At 42.8% G+C, this 20,045-nt stretch overlaps 1 protein-coding gene and 1 long non-coding RNA gene across 5 annotated transcripts in view; one reads left to right on the plus strand and one right to left on the minus strand.

Annotated features, from left to right (window-relative positions):
- The window catches only part of rtn4 (reticulon 4), a 72,202-nt gene that overhangs the window by 38,365 nt on the left and 13,792 nt on the right, over window positions 1-20,045 (plus strand). For 3 of the 4 annotated variants that reach the window (XM_033025206.1, XM_033025208.1, XM_033025207.1), the window contains 2 exons: window positions 14,121-14,328; window positions 14,789-14,927. In XM_033025206.1, the coding sequence (XP_032881097.1) occupies window positions 14,121-14,328; window positions 14,789-14,927 (347 nt within the window). Of the gene's footprint in view, window positions 1-3,740; window positions 3,880-14,120; window positions 14,329-14,788; window positions 14,928-20,045 lie in introns of those variants that run through there. The other variant, XM_033025209.1, reaches the window with a different exon arrangement.
- LOC116975885 lies at window positions 8,150-19,313 on the minus strand. Its single transcript, XR_004412801.1, has 3 exons — window positions 19,221-19,313; window positions 17,932-17,934; window positions 8,150-8,168 (listed from the first exon to the last, which is right to left on the minus strand). It is a non-coding gene; the product is annotated as an uncharacterized LOC116975885 (long non-coding RNA).

Genomic DNA, 20,045 nt, shown 5'->3' on the forward strand with positions numbered 1-20,045 from the left:
ATTCAGGCTAATGAACAGTAGAACAATGTAAAGTAAACATTGGGAGGAATGATTTAAAGAGCAGAACTCAGAGGAGATATATCAACCAGAGATTGTTCGCGAAGACAAACAAGAAACTTGTAATTTAGGCATTGTAGATCTTAGTTGTGGGGAAGAAATCGGCATTCAGGTTAGAGATATGAGTAAGAACAAAATACACAGGGAGATTTCAGTTAATCAGTTATCAATATGGTGATATTGTGCTCATTGTGGACTTCAGAAGGTCTAGGTGCGGCACGCACACCCCCATCCATATTAACGGATCGGAGGTGGAACGCGTCTCCAGCTTCAGGTTTCTGGGCGTCAACATCTCCGATTACCTCTCTTGGACCCACAATACCTCAACACTGGTCAAGAAGGCTCACCAGTGTCCCTTCTTCCTGAGGAGACTGAAGAAGGTCCATCTGTCTCCTCAGATTCTGGTGAACTTCTACCGCTGCACCATCGAGAGCATCCTTACCAACTGTATCACAGTATGGTATGGCAACTGCTCTGTCTCCGACCGGAAAGCACTGCAGAGGGTGGTGAAAACTGCCCAACGCATCACCGGTTCCTCATTCCCCTCCATTGAGTCTGTCCAAAGCAAGCGATGTCTGCGGAGGGCGCGCAGCATCGTCAAGGACTGCTCTCACCCCAGCAACAGTCTGTTTACCCTCCTCCCATCCGGGAGGCGCTACAGGTCTCTCCGTTGCCGGACCAGCAGGTCCAGGAACAGCTTCTTCCCTGCGGCTGTTACATTACTTAACTCTGCACCCCGGACACTCCTTCCCCCAGAACAAATTGCACTACTACTACTACTACTACTACTGTATGTACGTATATATATTTATTGCTCATTATTCTATGTTCGCTCTTCTGGGGAGATGCTAACTGCATTTCGTTGTCTCTGTACTGTACACTGCACAGTGACAATAAAGATTGAATCTGAAATCTGAATATGATTAGGGAAAAAAGACTAAATACTAAGGAATTGAATTTCTGGGCTAATATGTGCAGAAGCAAACATATGTAAGTTTATGGTATGCTGTTGATGGTGTAAAGTTGGTATTGGTTGTTAAGTGTAGATGCACACCAAATACACCAAAATAAATTAAGTTTTATCCCCCAGATGTAAACTTTTAAAGCTGTAAAAAGAGGAACAGGCCATTTGACCTCTTGTACCTGCTTGCCTTTCAACTTCTGTTGTTCCTGCACTAACTCCAGATTTTTGCCTTAATATTTAAAAAGATAAGGATCTAATTTAAAAATGCTCAGCCACTGAATCATTACCCCCTTTTTTTGTCACATAATTGATAAAATTCACTGCACACAGGAAAGTTCTTATCCTCATGACCGAATCCTTATTTTTGAGTCTGACCTGGTTCTCGATGTATCCCAGCAAGGCAACACCATCCCTTCAAGCCCCGTAAGAATATTGTACCCAACAATGAGCTGATCTCCTAGTCATCTATCAGCACTGCCTCTTTTCCTTCTGTCAGATGACAGAGCCAATGCCCCATGAATAAATCGGATGAACCGTTGCATCTCTTCTGCTATTGGAATTATCTTTGCTTAAAGAGATGACTCTTGTGATATTTCATATGTAGTTTCTTTCACCACGACCCTATGTTATTGGAGCAAGGCAGCTCTGTTAGTTTGTAGTTCCACTGTATAGTTTGCCTTCTTAATTGCATGCTAACTTAAGTGATTCATGTAGGGGTACACATGGCCCTCTGACACTCTGAAGAAGGGTTTCGGCCCGAAACGTTGCCTAACTCCTTCGCTCCATAGATGCTGCTACACCCGCTGAGTTTCTCCAGCATTTTTGTGTACCTAACCACTTTCAGTTTGACACTTTTTAAAAAATGGTTTGCCTTTCTATTATTTCTGTCAAATTGAACAATCTGATTTTTTAATCATTATACAGTGCCCTCCATAATATTTGGGGCAAAGACCCATCATTTATTTATTTGCCTCTGTACTCCACAATTTGAGATTTGTAATAGAAAGAAATCACATGTGGTTTCTATTCTCTGCCTCGTAGGGCGGTGGAGGCCGGTTCTCTGGATACTTTCAAGAGAGAGCTAGATAGGGCTGTTGAAGATAGTGGAGTCAGGGGATATGGGGAGAAGGCAGGAACAGGGTACTGATCATGATCACATTGAATGGGCCGAATGGCCTACTCCTGCACCTATTGTCTATTGTTAAAGTGCACATTGTTAGATTATGTATAAACACTGCTGTAATTTCTACATGGCGAAACCAAAATATATAAAAATGGCCTTTATTAAAATCTGCCAATGTGCACTTTAACTCAAATTCTTCTCTTCTGCAAAAATATACAGAAGCTCTAAACAATGGCAGAACATTTGAGGACATACAAAAACTAAATGTAACGGTTTTGAAAGGGTTGGGCATTTTAGTAATGAGGAAACTAATCTAATAGCGATCTTAAAAAATTATGAAATTATGACGAGATACCAATATATTAATCAGACAAAGGCATTTATTTTTACTTGGTGGTGAGAAGATGCCGCCCTGGGTAAACTTCAAACATGTCTGGATATAAACATTTGTAAAAGTCAATGGTGGCAACTGGTGTGGCGCTTAAATACCAGTTGGGCTGCTTGACCTTTTTTTATTTTTGAAAATATGTTCTTGTGGGAAACTTAATCTTGTTCAAATATGGACTTCATTGGAATTGGGATTTGAAATGCTTCTAATTTGATGCTTCTTTTGGAATTAATGAATATATTTTCAGAGAAGCTGGGAATTATTTTCACACTTAAAATCTGTATGAGGGAATATTGACTATCTCAGTTTTAATGCTGTAAAGACTTATTATAGACATGGTTAAAGTTAACCCAAGTGGCTGTGCATTTTAAAGATCTCCAATTCCATTTTTATGATTGATAACTGCAGCTGTGGTTTGAACTGCTTTTGTGATAAGATAGTTTGCTGGAGCAGAAACTGAAAGAACACCTTTTATAAACTTTAAAACTTCAGATTTTTTTAGTTGAACGTATTTGATTGCCGGTGATTTTTTTGCCGTTTTTCTCATCTTAATCCCGCCAATGATTTTTCACAGATGTCTTGGAGTTTTCAATACAGAATTGGTTTGAATTGAATAGCTGTTTTTTTTTAACACACAATTCCGTTTGGTAATTATCATTCATTTTTATTTTATTTTTAAAGCTGTTTAAGGTGCAACATTTAAGCTTGATAATGGTGCTTAAGAGTCTAATAAATGTTGAGCTTGCTCCTGAGAAAAACCCTTTGAATGTTTATGTATGTACATTCAGTTGCCCGGTTGAATGGAATTTAGGTGACATTTAAAAGGGAAGATCGAATAACTTTTTCTTGAATGAAGGAGTGAAATAAGCCTGAAGTATAATTACCTCTAATGTCTGAAGGTTCGGTAATTATACTTCATTTATCAACTGCTTGCCAGCTGTTTTAATAAAACTATATTCTTGTAAAAAATATCAGTTCTTTTGCAATTTGTGATGGTGAGGCTGAAATAAATTGTACACTGGTTGTTAGCAAGTCTTTATTTTGTTTTAATGTCTGAAAATGGCAAATGGAAATTTTGATTTGTAAATAAGATTCTAAATGATTAAGATTAATAGATTAACAGTTTATTCTTGTTGGATTTCAGCTAGCTTTGAACAGTTGTCATTGGATTAGAGTTGCGCAGTTGGATACTGCATATAAACTGAAGCTGCTATTTGTGCAGTGACACAGCATACAACTACGTATATATGTTAACCTCGAAGTGACCTAGCAGGAAGTAGAACTGGTGTAAGCAGCTGCACAGGAGCTCCGTGCATGTGAGCAGCCTCAAGATGGATGCCAAAATGGGTTTGTCTTTTTAATAAATTTTAGATTGAGTTAACATATTTCTCTGGTTTGAGTTTTGGCAAGATATCTCGTTCTAGTTTGGTGTTAGTGTTTAAAAATGGCTGTCTTAATTGTAGATCATTGCTTTAGACGGAAGGTATGTTGAGATCAGATTGTACATGCACTAAGGTTGATGTAAATGAAAAGTAGCGCTTAATATTGCAGGGAACAGCAGCATTAGGCATGCTTTATTTGTTAAAAATGGCAGTGAAGTTTGAGATTGGTTAAAAGAGAGCTGGTAATTGGATGAGATCAGCATGCTGGTTGCAGCTTGTATTGATGCTATTTTTAGGTGGAGCAGATGCCAGCAAATGCATACCAAATATTGCCTGCAGTATTTTGTATGGCGTCGGGTCATGATTTGCATTCTTTTGAACTGATTTTATTTGCAAGTATTATTAAAATTTGTGCTGCATTTGTGTTTACATTATTGACAATGAAGTGATAAAAATAAATTATTTAACAATACCATCATAATAGTACAATATAATCAACTCCTGAGTATCTGCACATTTAAAGGATTAAAACAAATTATCCTCATAGCACACCTATTCTAACTCATGGGAGTAATGTTTTTAACTTTGTTTGGAGGATGATAACAGCAATTCAGTTAATAACTAGCTAAATTGGTGTCCAAAAGCTGCTTTTTTAAAGGTGCTTATCAGCTCGAGATATCTCAAATGCTCACTGCAGATCTTGTATAACCGTTGAAATTCTTGAATGTCATTTGGAGCAAGAAATGGAAAACTCTAGTTAAAATATTCTGGAGTTTAGAAATACGGCATGGAAACGTGCCCATCGACCCACCGAGTCCATGCTGCCCATCAATCACAATTCACACTAGTTCCACTCCCTACACACTTGAGGCTATTTAGAGGCTAATTAACCTAGAAACCCACATGTCTTTGGAATATGGAAGGAAACAACTGTCACAGGGAGAATGTATAAACTCCGCACAGTCAACACCCAAAGTCAGGAACGAACCAGGTTCTCCGGCACTGTAAGGCAGCAGTTACGCCACTGTGCATTTGGAGGAAATAATGAATAAAGATTACAGCTGGACTTTTATTTGAGCAGTAAATGGGGCATTAAACATACAACAACTATAATCAAGAAAAAGTTATGATATCATGTGATAATTGAAAGTATGTATTCTACTTTTGTGAATCCTGATGGGTTGGAGGGCAAATGCACTGGTGTGCAAGATTGGAAGGTCTAAGGAAAGGTTTTATTGAGCACGAGATTTATAACTGGCTTCTGCTTCTGAGTTCGAAAGGAATTAAATTGAAGGTTTTGTATGACTTCCCTTTATTATCTTAATGGGGCATTTGACTTTGTAAAACCTTGCAGTTAAATGCTAAGTCTTGTCTTTACAGATTTTTACACAACTCATTAAGGATAGACACAAAATGCTGGAGTAACTCAGCGGTACAGGCAGCATCTGGAGAGAAGGAATGGGTGACGTTTTGGGTCGAGACCCTTCTCCAGGCAAATAAGTTTTTCTTCATTCTGAAGAAGGGTCTCGACCTAAAACATCACCCATTCCTTCTCTCCAAAGATGCTGTCTGTCCCACTGAGTTACTCCAGCATTTTGTGACTTTCTTTGGTTTAAACCACATCTGCAGTTCCTTCCTACTCATTAAGGAAAGGACTGGGACTCTACTACCTTTGAATTCTCACCATGGTTTGATATCCTGGCTGCAAGTATATATCACATTTTGGGGGCGTCATTTCAATTGTGTAATTGTATATACTGCCGATCTTAATCATGTGTAGCCCTAGTCAGACATCCATATTCACACCGTAAAACAAGCTGTATAAAATACCCTGAAGAGACTTCGTAGTGGAGCACTAAATGGAGGCACGATAGAATGCGGGTGCTGCTCTACAATTTCAGTCTAGATAAAGTGTCTTGATCTGAAACATTGTCTATCCATTTCCTTCCCCAGATGCTGCCTTTCCTGCTAAGTTCCTCTAGCTGCTCTCCTTAGTTTAAAATAATGACTGGTATGTTAAGCGATTTAATTGCTGTCTAGAGAAAAATCTGATAATCTTGAGCAGTTTAGTCTTTCATGACGATGCTTTACTCTTTACAGTTCTAGCTGTTAGGACTATTGTGTATAATGGCCCTGGTATTCCATATTTTGTGAAAGATTTTATCTTTGTTATGCAATTGGTAACCAATATTATAGCAAAATTAGAGAGACATTTATAATGTATTTAAATTAACACACAAGAGAAAAACATTTTTTACACAGAGTGGTGAAACTGGAATTCTCTGCCACAGAATGTAGTTGAGGCCAGTTCATTGGCTATATTTAAGAGGGAGTTAGATGTGGCCCTTGTGGCTAAAGGGATCAGGGGGTATGGAGAGAAAGCAGGTACAGGATACTGAGTTGGATGATCAGCCATGATCATATTGAAAGGCGGTGCAGGCTCGAAGGGCCAAATGGTCTACTCCTGCACCTATTTTCTATGTTTCTATGTCTTCGCATTTTGATTAGTTTAAATTAGGAATATATTTTAATCTGCTGTTTCATTATCAGGCAAGGGGGACTGAATCTAGTACAGGGATTCCCCATATTGCAAATTACCTGATTTATGAAAATCTGCCTTTACAAAAAAATCTCAGCTCATTTTAAAGCATTTCTCAGGCAAAAAATATAACAATCTCCATGACATCAGGACTCTCGCTTAACTTTTTTTCCCTGTTGCAAGCCGGGCAACCTAGGCAGCTTTTTAGGTTGCCAAATGACAGTTTAGGTGGTCATTGAAGATGGCTTGCACGACCCGTGCAATAATGTGCTTGAAGTGCGTAGTTACCAGTCGGAATTATGCTCAGTGAAGCATTCACATATTATTTCTGCTTGAAATAAAGCCACAAACAAAACATATTCACCAATCAAGACATGATATATACCATAATGACATGCAGCAAAATTATAATACAGTATCTCAACTCTTTTTACACATTGCAATGATTGCAATTTCTATTATTTCTTTCCACTTCCAAACAAAAATGTGGTTGGATTATTCAGTTTATGATCAACCTGTGTCAATAAAACCTGGACCATGGTAACATATATGCTTAACCATGCACACTACAGATTGATGCAAGCATGTTTTCAGTGAAGGACCGAAAATTATCATGACATGGCCATAGCATGGGTCGTTATTGCTATTGGTACAGAAACACTCGCTTCCCACATAATTTATCCACAACAAAATATACAGGTTGCAAGGGAATTTCTAAAGGCATTTTATGATAATAGCTGTTAAAACTGACTATACCCATCTGATAGGTTAAACATTACACTAACTGACAAGAGATGGTCAAAGGACATAACTGCAGCAAATGTTCTTTTGGTAATATGTTTAATGGTGTCAAAACGCCACATTATCGGACATTCAGATTAGATGTATGTGCTGTGAACAGCAATGAAGATACCCAGTTTGTACGCACCAGATTTAAAAAAACTTATTGATAAATGCTGTTTCCATCATTCACACTTCAGAATTAACGTTAAAATTTGAACTGAAACATCTCCTGACCAAATTTGTGATGTATGTGACCGACTGTAGAAGTAAAACCTGGATAAACCCAATGTATAGTTATGAATGTTGCTCTTTAAATAACTACAGTACTAATACTCCATATTAAGAGCATTGATTTGCCTTTAAAATGAATTCTGTAATAACATGTCAACGGTAGCAGTGACAATCGAATACTGCGGTTTTAATGTTTCACGAGTTCACAATTTAATTAATCCATCTTTATGGATTAAAACAAATAATACCATTGGGAATTAAAACACATTTGATTGCATTCCGTTATCAAACATAGTTAATGTTTGCTCTGAAGAAATTTCCAGCACAATAGGGTCGGGTCGGGGGGGGGGGGGGGTGTGAATCAGTGCGGGATGGATAGATAGGGGGGGTGGGTGGGAAGGCAATAGCTGCGGAATGGATGGATTGAGGCAGGGGAATTAGTGCGTGTTGGTTGGAATAGGTAAAATTGTGAGGGGAGAGCGCGGGGGATGTTCGAGGAGTTGAATGGATGGGGGGGATCTGTGCAGGATGGATGGGGGGGTTCAGTACAGGATGATGGGGTGGCTCAGTACAGAATGAATGGGGGGATCAGCACAGGATGAATGGGGGTAGACAAAAATGCTGGAGAAATTCAGCGGGTGAGGCAGCATCTATGGAGCGAAGGAAATAGGCAACGTTTCGGGTCGAGACCCTTCTTCAGACTGATTCCCCCCATTCTTCTTGAATGGGGCAGGGGTATCAGTGCAGGATGTATGGGAGGTTCAGGATGAATGGGGTGTGGGTCAATAGAGTGTGGATCGGAGGGTCTGCAGGATGAATGGGTGGATCACTACAGGATGAATGGGGGGTTCACTACAGGATGAATAGGTGGATCGCTACAGGATGAATGGGGGGGTCAGTACAGTGTGGATTGGAGGGTCTGTGCAGGATGAATGGGGATCATTACAGGATGAATGGGTGGATCGCTACAGGATGAATGGGGGGATCGCTACAGGATGAATGGGGGGGGGGGGGGTAGATGGGGAGGGGAGCACGGGATGTCAGTGAGGACTGAATAGAGGCGGTAATGGGGATCAGTGCGGGATGGAGAGGAGAGGTCTCAGGATAAGGGGGGTGGAGGGGGGCGTACAAAGGGATAGAGAGAGGGGAGGTGGGGAGGAAGGAAGGTCAGCGCTCATTGGACACGGACGGCATCATCGCCCCGCTGCCTTGGCCGTCCCTGTCCACCGCCAAGTGCCGCCCCCAAAGGGGGAGGCAGTTGGGATCTCCTCGCCACCGCCTCACCTCCTCCACCAGCCAACAGGAAGGTGCAGGGCCAAGCGGTGCATGTGCCTCACACGGCGAAAGGAGGCCTCCCCCCTTCCCCCCAGCCTCGGTATGCGGGAGGGTTTGTTTTGAAAGCGGATATGGCGGAGTGGCAAGCAGCGACCGCTATCAGGCCGGGCGGGGTGCGGGAGGAGGAGGAGGAGCTGCTGCCACTGTGCGGGTCACGCCATTCGCTCCGACCCTCCGTCACCCTGCACCTAGTACCTTTGCCCCGCATGACAGCTTGTTACCGCCGCCGACATGAAACGTCACATTCCTTTTCTCCAGAGATGCTGCCTGACCCGCTGAGTTACTCCAGTTTTTGGTGTCTATCTTCGGTATAAGCCAGTATCTGCAGTGCCAAGCCAGGCAAAATGACTCTGCATTTAGGTTGCCCTGTGGCACTTTGGGTGGCCATTGGCAACCGGACAACCGCTAATTTCGAGCCCTGGACATGAATTAACTGGTTTTCCTCACCTCTGGCAATCTCCCCTCCCCAACCTGCAACCTTGTTATCAGCTCCACACTGTCCTATCTCCTTCCTAAAATCCACAAATGACTGCCCTGGAAGCCAATTTCTCCATAAATTTGAAATATCCATTTTTAAAGCTACCCACTCTATATAGATTTGCTATACTTTCATTTCATAAACTAATGAAATCAGCCAGTAATTCTTATAACTTATGTTATAAGTTATAAGAATTACTGGCTGATTTCATTAGTTTAATTATGGGTACCATTGAGGTAGGTATTGAATGAAATGAAAGTATAGCAAATCTATATAGAGTGGGTAGCTTTAAAAATGGATATTTCAAATTTATGGAGAAATTGGCTTCCAGGGCAGTCATTTGTGGATTTTAGGAAGGAGATAGGAGTGGACAGTGGAGCTGATAACAAGGTTGCAGGTTGGGGAGGGGAGATTGCCAGAGGTGAGGAAAACCAGTTTAGGAGATCATGGCCTGGTGATTGGCTGTGGGGTCATAGTCAAACTGTAGGTATGAGGTGGTGTCTGAACTGTCACCTGGCCTCAGCATGGTAGAGGTCAGTCAACCAGATTACAACGGCACCTCCCTTGTCAGTGGGTAGGCTTGAGCAAAATATAGGAAAAACCTGTTGGTTGGTTACATCCAGAAAATTTGACACTGTTATTGCAGAAAGAAAGTATTGTATTATTTAAATGTTGTTTTATTACAAAAGTAGACTGTGTGTCAACTATATGGACAACATTATACAGATTTTGTATAATGTATTCCCAAGTAAAAAATATACTGCCACCCCTGTTCCTGCCCCACAAAACACCAAATACCTTGATTTCATCCTATCCCCCCTCGTCCAGTCCCTTCAACATCCATCCATTCAGGACATCTTGCACGTTCTTCAACTCTTCAATAACTTTCTGTTCCCAGGCCCCTCATTGCCTCATCTCTACCATGGACACCCAGTCCCTTTACATCTCCCCCCCAATCATCACCATCTCATGGACCTCTGGTTCTTCATAGAACAGAGACCCAATCAATTTTCTTCTACCTGCACTCTCTGACTGATGGAACTTATCTTCACCATCAACAACTTCTTCTTTGACTCCTCTCACTTTCTCCAAGTTAAAGGTCTAGCCATAGGCACTCGCAGGGGCCTCAGCCATGCCTGCCTTTATGTCAGTTGCATCGAACAGTCTTCATTCCAAACGTACATTCGCACCAGGTACACTTTCTCCGCAACATTGACAACTTCATTGGGAATGCTTCCTGTTGATTTCATTACAACTAACTTCACCACTCCCTCCCCAGGTACTTCCCTGAATTGTAACACCTGTCCCTATACCGCCTCCTTCCAGGTGAGATGAAGGTTCATGTGCACCTCCTCTAACCTATTCTACTGCATCCAATGTTCCCAATATGGCCTGTACATCGGCGAGACCAAGTATAAACTCGGTGACCATTTCACTAAACATTTGTGCCTGGTCCACCAAGGCCGACTGGAACTTCCCGGTTGCTAACCATTTTGACTCTTCCCATTCCCAGATTAACCTTTCAGTCATGGACCTTGTCCATTGCCAGCGTGAGGCCATGCGCAAACTGGAGGAACAACTCCTTATATTCTGCTAGGGTGGCTTACAACCCAACAGTATGAACACTGAATCCACCAATTTTAGGTAACTACAAATTCCTTCCTCTCTCCCTTCTTCGCCCACGACTCTTCCCCCCCCCCCCCCCCCCCCCCCCCCCCCACGCCCATGCACAACCTGGAATTGCACCTATCGCTCCCTCCCCCAACTAGCTTCACAATTTGCAGTCCTTCAAGGATGTCATAACTGATAGCAGATATTTCGGCCTATCAAGTCTACTCTGCCACTCAATCATGGCTGCTCTATCTCTCCATATTAACCCCATTCTTTTGCCTTCTCCCCATAACCCCTGGCAACTGTACTAATCAAGAATCTTATCTGTGCCGTAAAAATATCCATTGACGGCCTCTACAGCCATCTGTTGCAAAGAATTCCACAGATTCACCACCCGCTGACTAAAGATATTCCTCCTCTTAAAGGAACATTGTTTAATTCTATGACCTCTAGATCTAGACTCCCACTAGTGGAAACATCCTCTCCACGTCCATTCTAACCAACCCTTTCATTATTCGGTATGTTTCAATGAGGTCCTCCCGCATTCTTCTAAACTGCAGCGAGTACAAGCCCAGTGCTGACAAACGCTCATGATATGTTAACCCACTCATTCATGGGTTCATTCTTGTAAACCTCCTCTGGACCCTCTCCAGGGTCAGCACATCGTTCCTCAGATATGATGCCCAAAATTGCTCACAATACTCCAAATGCAGCCTGCTGTCTATCAAAAACCTCCCTCGTCCATATCAACCTATTACCTACCAGGCTTTGTCGCACACACAATTTTGAAGGGCTACAATGTGGTAGTAGGCTCTTTAAGACTTGATTATTATTAACATAGCAGGAGGATGTATTATACTTTTCTCTGCCGAAATTGTACCTGCATCTTAGTCAGAGGGAATTTTAGCATTTAAGATTAAATATGCTGTTGCCTGGTGTAATTGTATCACAATTAATATCAGCTTGAACAATTGCAATTTGCAAATTGCAATTTTCAAAGCAGATACCCCAAATATGTGAGTTGATGTTTGGATGTCTTTGTCTTGGACAAAATTGTATATTGGTAGTAGTTAAGTTGAATGGAACATAGAAGTTCTCTATTTCCATTATAGATGATATTTGGATAAGAAAATGCAAGGAATGGCAAAGATGAAATGGTTTTAGATTTATGGAAATTTCATATTTGAATCTTGTTTGGTCAGTATCTTTGGTCGACCACTTGTTATAATTTTACTAATAATACTGAAATACCACTAAATAAGGTTTATGTAGTCTTCTATCTTGACTCTTCTCCCACTACCTCTTTCTATGTCGAGGAGCTTGAGAAATAGCCCCTAGGATCCGGTTCTACCATTTATAATTTTCATGGCTGATCATCTACTTTCTAAGCCATTTTCTTGCTCTGCTCCATATCATTTGATTCCTCGAATGCCCAGAAATCTATTCATTTTTGTTTTGCATTAACTCAATGGGGTGTTCCAATGTGAAATGATCTCTCTCCAAATTGGTCCCAAATGCTTCAACCACCCCCACCCCCGGCCTTCTCACTGGTACCAGATTGCACCCGCAAAAATGGGGAAAACATCATCCCACAGCCAGCTTACTGAGAGCCCTGTAAGAATGTTGAATTGTGCATTGAAGCATCATTTTCCTCTAAACTCCCGAGACCAAGAGTAGTTTGCCTAACTTCCTCCTTCCCACTGCATTGTCTCCCTCCTCTGTCATAGAATGGGTCTCGTGAATTATCACTGCAAGACATCACTCTTTCCCTCCACCCCCTTGGCAAGGCACGGAGACCAAAACTCTACAAATACCAAAGATGTGACTGCACAATGCCTCCTTATAATTACACCGAGATCTTATCATTACCATGCTTGGTAATTTGTCCAGCAATAAAAGCTAACGCCCTCCCAATCTGCACGTGTGACTTCAAGAACTTGTGCATGAAGATATCCAGTTCTCTTGGAACATTAACATTTCCTAAACCCTCTTTCAAAAGCATTTCCTGCCCTCAGGCTATGCCTCATCTGCCATGTTCCTGTCTACCCACGCCTCCTCTTTTCCCCCTCCCCACTCATTGACAAAACCACTAAAGGGCCTGTCCCACCAGCATACGATTGCATGCGTCTAGCGCGACCAAACTTGGTGGCTTGCGGCGTATGGCCTCGCGGGGCCGGTCCCACTTCCAACCGCGGAGCCGTCTGGAGTTGTGCAGGGCTGGTCCCGACATCATACTCACCAATCAGCTGGGCAGGAGGCGGGCCAACTGAATTTGGACGTCGTATGGCGTCGGGCGGTTACGTCATCACGCAACGGCACGCCGGTTGGTGACATCATCGCGCAACGCCACGCGCTAGGCGTACACCGTCAAGACACTGCATACGGCGTTGAGAAGCTGCGTCCGCCAGTCGAGGCGCTGCGTATGGCCTCAATGCGGCTGCAGTGTCAGTTTTTCGGAGCCCCGCGCGATGTCCATACGGCTCCGGCGATCGAAGTGGGACCGGCCCCGTGAGGCCGTACGGCTCAAGTGACCACGTTAGGTCGCATGCTGGTGGGACAGGCCCTTAAGACTTTGTCGGAATTGTAAATATGATATTTGCTCAGCCAATTATTTGATTAGCATTGTGGAAGCATAGATCACTGCCATTCTCCACTGCCATAGTCTGCCAACCTGAGAAAGCAGTTTATAGATATTGGTGAGCAAAGAGCGAAACTTGATGAGCACAGTACAAGTGGTTGCCATAGTAGATGTGTAAATTAGGTTACAGTCAGATCGGCTATGATCCCACCAGCTGGCACAGCAATTTAGAGATGTTCACTGGTGAAAAGATCAAAACGTTAGTGGGTGACGCCAGGTATCACCGTTGAGCCCTCTGGAGATGTGTGGGCTTATCAATGAAAGGAGGGTGCCCACCTGATGACCCCAATGACGTACCTACCCTACCTTTCACCACTCCAATCCCACTGCAAATAGCAAGAGTGCCGACTTATTACAGGGATTGAAACATCAAGTCCTATTAGCTCTACTTAAACACCCATCCACAACAATCTAAAATGCTTTGGCAATTTAGGTGTTTATTACATCTGTTTTCATCCTGGTTTCTTGCCTAACTAATAAATTGATGATGAGATGATATTTTGTATCAGTTAAGCTGTGTTAAGTTTGCAAATGTTAAGCTGTGGAAGCATTTATGCATCATGCTAATTCTTTTCTCTCTTATTCTAACAGTTGTGGACTTAATCTATTGGCGTGATATTAAGAAGACTGGACTAGTATTTGGTGCAAGCCTCTTCTTGTTGCTGTCTATGACCATTTTCAGCATTGTCAGTGTAATTGCGTACCTTGGCCTGGCTGTACTTTCAGTTACTATTAGTTTCAGGATTTACAGAGGTATTCTGCAAGCAGTGCAGAAGTCTGATGATGGACACCCTTTCAAGTAAGTAAATTCATGTAATTAAATGGACTACTTATCCTGCATGTTGTGTTAACAAAACTGAGTATTGTAGATGCACATGCGATATTATTGAAACATTGTGAATGCATCTTCAATGTGCAGTATATACTATTGTATTTGTGTCTAAATATTTGTAAGATGTACATGGCCCTGTACTTTGTAATAGCATTTTTTTTTTCATGCCCAGAGGTATTTATACTATAATTAAAACAGGCATTTCATGTTTTCCTTCAGATATTCATACTTTAATGTAACATTCAATATTTAAATGTATACTGCAAGGAAAACACATGGAAAAAATGATCGATTGATACAATTAAATTGAGCATTAAGTCTGTTGAGATGATTTTTAATATTAAAAATTGGAATGGGAATAAAATCACAATTTGTTGAAAATCTGTTTAATTTCTCTTTTCCTTACAACCTCACCCTTTTAAATCAGGGCCTGCTTGGAGAAAGATGTTGCTGTTTCTGATGAATTGGTACACAAGTATAGTGATATTGGACTAGGACATGTTAACCATGTGATTACTGAATTAAGAAGGCTGTTTCTTGTTCAAGACTTGGTGGATTCCCTGAAGGCAAGTAAATTATTTTGTAGGTAAAATACTTTACCATGTTATCAAATTGCCCATAATAGTTCAAAAGCAAAATACTGTAGATGTTAAAAGTCTAAAGGTACACCCCTCACACTGTAACATTGTGTAACTTGGCTTGGCAGTGCTTTCAGTTATTAGTTTCAGTAAGTACAGAGGTGTTCTGCAAGCAGTGCAGGAGTGCATTGATGAACACCGTTTCATGTAAGTGTAACTGAAATAAATAATTTTCTAATCGTGCTGGGCAGGTAGCATCTACAAAGAGAAAATCATTCTCGTTATGATACAACCGATTTAAATTTTGATGAGATAATTGATTGGTCTCATCTTAAACACCTTGTGTAAGGAAATTGTTGGTATTTTACTAAAAATTAATTTAACAAAATTGGATATCGACTTGAAATTAGGGGTGACAAAGCTTGATAACGATGTTTTTTTAGAGTAACTTAAAGTAGGTGATTTTCCCCCCTGCACAGTATAATAAAAACCGTAATGGTTTGAATTTTTTGTTCTGGGTAGTGCATTTAATGTCCATTGCCAGAGTCATATGTAGGATGTTCACTTCCCATTGTTCATTGAGTGAGACTTCTTAAAGTTAAAGTTAGGGCACACAGGGTCACCTTTTAAAGGTAGCAAGTGGGACCCATTGGGTCCTGTCCCCTCAACGCGCAGTTGCGGGCGGGGGCTGCTGTGTCACACACACACACACACACACCACCCCCATGATATATTAATATTATTAATTTGCTCCTTTTACCCCATCCCCCGCCCTATCCACTCACGCATTGTCTCCAACTCGCAGGTGCGGCTAGAGAGGGAAGGGGGTAGAGAGAGAGGGCAGAGGCACAGATTGATTATTTCCAGATTCCTGCTGGCATACTAATGGATCAGATCTGTCAATTTAAAGCTTTTAAAATGTACACAAATTGCTGTTGTTAAATTCCTGTAGAGCAAAATTCCTGTAGGGCAAAATGATAACCACAGACTTGGCAATGGTTGATGTGCTTCCAACTTGGGATAGAGATTTGGAGGAAAACCTGTTAGGGGTATGTATTTGTGCATGTGCACACTCCTGTCCTTGTCCTTCAAATAGTAATAATCTACAGATTCGGGAGATGCTCTAGTGGGGTCCTTGGGGATAGCATATTTTGAAGATGGTGCACACCATCATTATGTCTAAGGAGTGGTAAGTTGGTGAATGGGATACTATCTCTTGCAGATGGGTTTGAGCTGATCTGGTATTATTGGAATGTGAGGAAGGATACTGACCCAGAACATATCCATTCCCTCTACAGATGCTACAAAACATACTGAGTTCCCTTAGCACTTTTATTTTGCACAGCCTTCCAGCACTTGCAATTTCTTGTATCTCCAAATATCAATTATCAAATGGAGAATTATCCTTGGCTTCTGAAAGGTAGATGATGGAAAGATTTCAAGACTTATTCACTAGAAGTTACCCGCAGTTGTACTGCAGTTGTGGCTACCTGCAGTTGTGGCTACAATATTTGTGGCTTGTTCAATTTTCTGGTTAATGATTTCTCTACACCCCTCATCCTAGTTGAAAGAATGGTAATAGTGGGAGGATTTGCAATAGCAACATCGTTGAATGTCAGGCAGAGCAACCTAAACATCCTCTCGGAGATGCCGATTGCCTAACTTCTCTATCTTGATATCTACTATTCATATCTAAATGTGTTCATGAAGCCATAAGCTGCTTTATCTTCTGAGTAGATGGAGTTGAAGATGGGTGCAAAATACTTGGGTAACTCAGCTGGCCAGGCAGCATCTCTGGAGAAAAGGAATAGGTGACGTTTTGGGTTGACCTTTCTTCAGACCGAGAATCAGGGCAGAGGGAAACTAGAGGTATGAAAAGGTACAAAGATCAAATGCATGAAAGGTATGAAAAGAAGAAATCCAAGCCAGCAACAATGATCAAAGAAAGGTGAAACCCATAATGGTCCATTGTTGGCTCTGGAAAAGATGATACCGTATAGATACAGTGAAACGAAGCAGTACAGCGCTGGGTTATATTTTGCCCAAGTGAAATATAAGGTGCATTTCCTCCACTTTGCGTTTGCCCTCACTCTGACAGTGGTAGAGGTTCAGGACAGAAAGGTCAGGATGGGAAGGGGAGTTTTTGGTGACCAGGAGATTGCGTTGGCTAAGGCAGACTCAGTAAAGATGTTCAACGAAGCGATCTCCCAGTCTGTGCTTGGTCTCGTCGATATACGAGTCCATGCCGAGAACAGCGGATGCAGTACATGACTGTCGTAGTCCTTGGATGGAGTCGAGGGAGGAGGTATAGGGGCAGGTGTTGCATCTCATGCGGTCGCAGGGGAGGGATGACTTAACCAGGGGAAGAACTAGGGAGCTCTGTCCTTGTTGTGACTGAGGGGAGGGGGAGCAGGAGTGGAGCTGCGGGATACCAAGACGACCCATGTGAAGGCCTCATCTATACTAGAAGAGGAGAACCCCTCGTTCTCTAAAGAATGAGGACAACTCTGATGTTGTCGTACGGAACACCTCATCTTGGGCGCATATGGAGTGGAGACCGAGGAATTGGGAGTAGTGGGAAGAAGTGTAGTTTAGATAGCTTTGAGAGTCAGTAGGTTTGTAATAGATGTCAGTTGAGAGTCTACTTCATGTGATGGAGATGGTAAAATCAAGAAAAGGAAGGGAAATGTCGGAGATGCTCCAACTGAATTTGAGCGCAGGGTGGAAATTGGTAGTGAGGTTAATGAAGTCCATGAGTTCTGCATGGGTGCAGGAGATAGCCCCGATGCAATTGTCAATGTAGCGGAGATAGAGTTCAGGGATAGGGGCCGGTGTATGTCTGGAGCAGGGGTTCTACGTACCCAACAAAGGCAGGCACAGATGGGGCCCATGTGAGTGCCCATAGCTAAGCCTTTGATTTGGAGGAAGCAGAGAAGTTGTTGGAGAGTGTTGGTAGAGGGAGATTGGCTGGTTCTGTGGTCGAGGAAGAAACGGCCTTCCTGGTGGGGGATGGAGGTGTCGAGTGACTAAACGTCCATAGTAAAGATGAGGGAGCGGAGACCTGGAAAATGGAAATAATTGAAGAGAAGAACGACATGTGAGGTGTCTTGGACGTAGGTCAGGAGGAATTGGACCAGGGGGGAGATAGGATGAATTCGAGGTATGTGGAAACGATTTCAGTGGGACAGGAGCATGCTGAAACAATGGGTCTGCCAGAGCAGTTCTGTTTATGGATTTTGCAGAGTTGCTTAGCTTAATAAACGAGTTCGGTATTCTGAAAAACGCAAGGAATCATGGGATTTGTCAAAGTTCATGCGAGAGAAAAAAAGGCGAACGGGGGTGCCAGGTAGCGGGAGAGCGGGATGTAACAGCGAGAGAAAGGGAGCAGATGTGAGTGGCAGACAGGAGAGACTGGACCAGCGGAGAGAGGAGAGGGGTGAAAGACGTGCGTGTTTGTGTTTTGCTCACAGGTGTATTTAGTTTAAAATTCCGCGGGGAGTGCCGGGGTTTGCACATTGGTTGCAGAGTCTGGCAATGTCCCCTAGTCCCTCCCTCCAGTCCGGGGAGGGATTGTCCTAGCCTTAGTGCCGGGGAGTTCCTGCGGAGACGGGGTGTCACCTGCAGTGAAGCCACGATAGCGAGTTCCTCTCTCCACATCTTCCTCTCCCCGCCGCCTCGCTTTACCCGCAGGTAGGCGTCACTCTGTAGAAATGACCTGCAGATGCTGGTTTACACCGATGGTAGACACAACGTGCTGGAGTAACTCAGCGGGACAGGCAGCATCTTTGGAGAAAAGGAATAGGTGATGTTTCAGGTCAAGCCCCGTCTCCAGAGATGTTGCCTGACCCGCTAAGTTACTGCAGCATTTTGTGTGTATCCCCGTTGATGACTGGTGCATGGTATTCGCCAGCACCGAGGAGGTTAACCAACAGTCACTAGATAAGGCGAGAGGTGCAGCTGACATTTCCCGGCCCGTCAGGGAACGGGTTCCTCAGGAGTTGAGCTGGAGTTAGCGCTTCTTCTCCACGCTGGCTGTAAGCCTGGGGCCGCCACTGCTCCGGGATGGTGTCTCATCAGTCCAGGGTCACCCTGGACATCTCCGGCCACCGACAGGGATGGGACACTCGGGAGGGGACGGGGAAGGTAGTGAGACTCCGCTCACAAATCTGCCTCCTGGGGTTATGCAGGAGAGGGGTGCGTGGTTCTTCCCTGTATAACCCGGGAGGGCAGCCCGAGTGAGAATGGAACCCATACATACACCCAGGCTAAGGGGGACTGGACCGTGATTCATTAGATTGTCACTGTTGAGATTTCTGCATGGACCAGTGGAGAAGGGAGAACTAGTGTCGCTAACTCCAGTAGCAATTCAACAGCACTTGCAGCGCCAGAGACCCGATTCGATCCTGACTGCGGATGAAATGCATGTCTGTATACACGCAGCAGTTCAGCTGCTGAGAATGTTTTGTCTCCAGTGACCTATGACCTGGGCATGCACAGTCGGAATACCGAACTCGCTTATTATCATAAAACATTCTCACATTAAATTCTCTAGGGCAATTATAAGTGAAGAGCTGAACAATGTGTGTAGGTCACCCTGCCTGCACTCGTAGAAAAACGTTCTATATTTCAGTTAAAATCCCATGGAAAGAGGGTAAAAATGATTTATGAGAATATTGCCAGGCCTGAGTTATAGGAAGAGATTGGGCAGGTTAAAGTTGTGCGACCTGCAATATTTAATGTTGCAATTTGCAGCCATGTTGATGCATTGGCTTTTCTTCTTTATTTCTCCATGTATCATTAATTCCAAATTGTGCGTGTGTTCAGATAAACAGACAAAATTGAAGTTTTTTAATTGTTCTAATGTAATAGGAGTTATACTCGTGTTTGTATGCTGTTTCCCATTCTGATATATTCCTGTTATTGCCTATTTCACTGCTTGTCACCTTGTCCTGTCCCTTTAATTTTCTAAATCTACATTGCTAAAATACTGCCTCCTGGTCTTAGAAACATACTGCCTCCTGGTCTTCTGTGCAACCTTTGTTATTCAACTTATTAGGACATTAGTGCCAGCTTGATTCAAATGAAGTGTGTTACAATGGTGCAGCT

The sequence above is a fragment of the Amblyraja radiata genome, chromosome 8 (genome assembly GCF_010909765.2).
Source record: "Amblyraja radiata isolate CabotCenter1 chromosome 8, sAmbRad1.1.pri, whole genome shotgun sequence".
NCBI lineage: Eukaryota > Metazoa > Chordata > Chondrichthyes > Rajiformes > Rajidae > Amblyraja > Amblyraja radiata.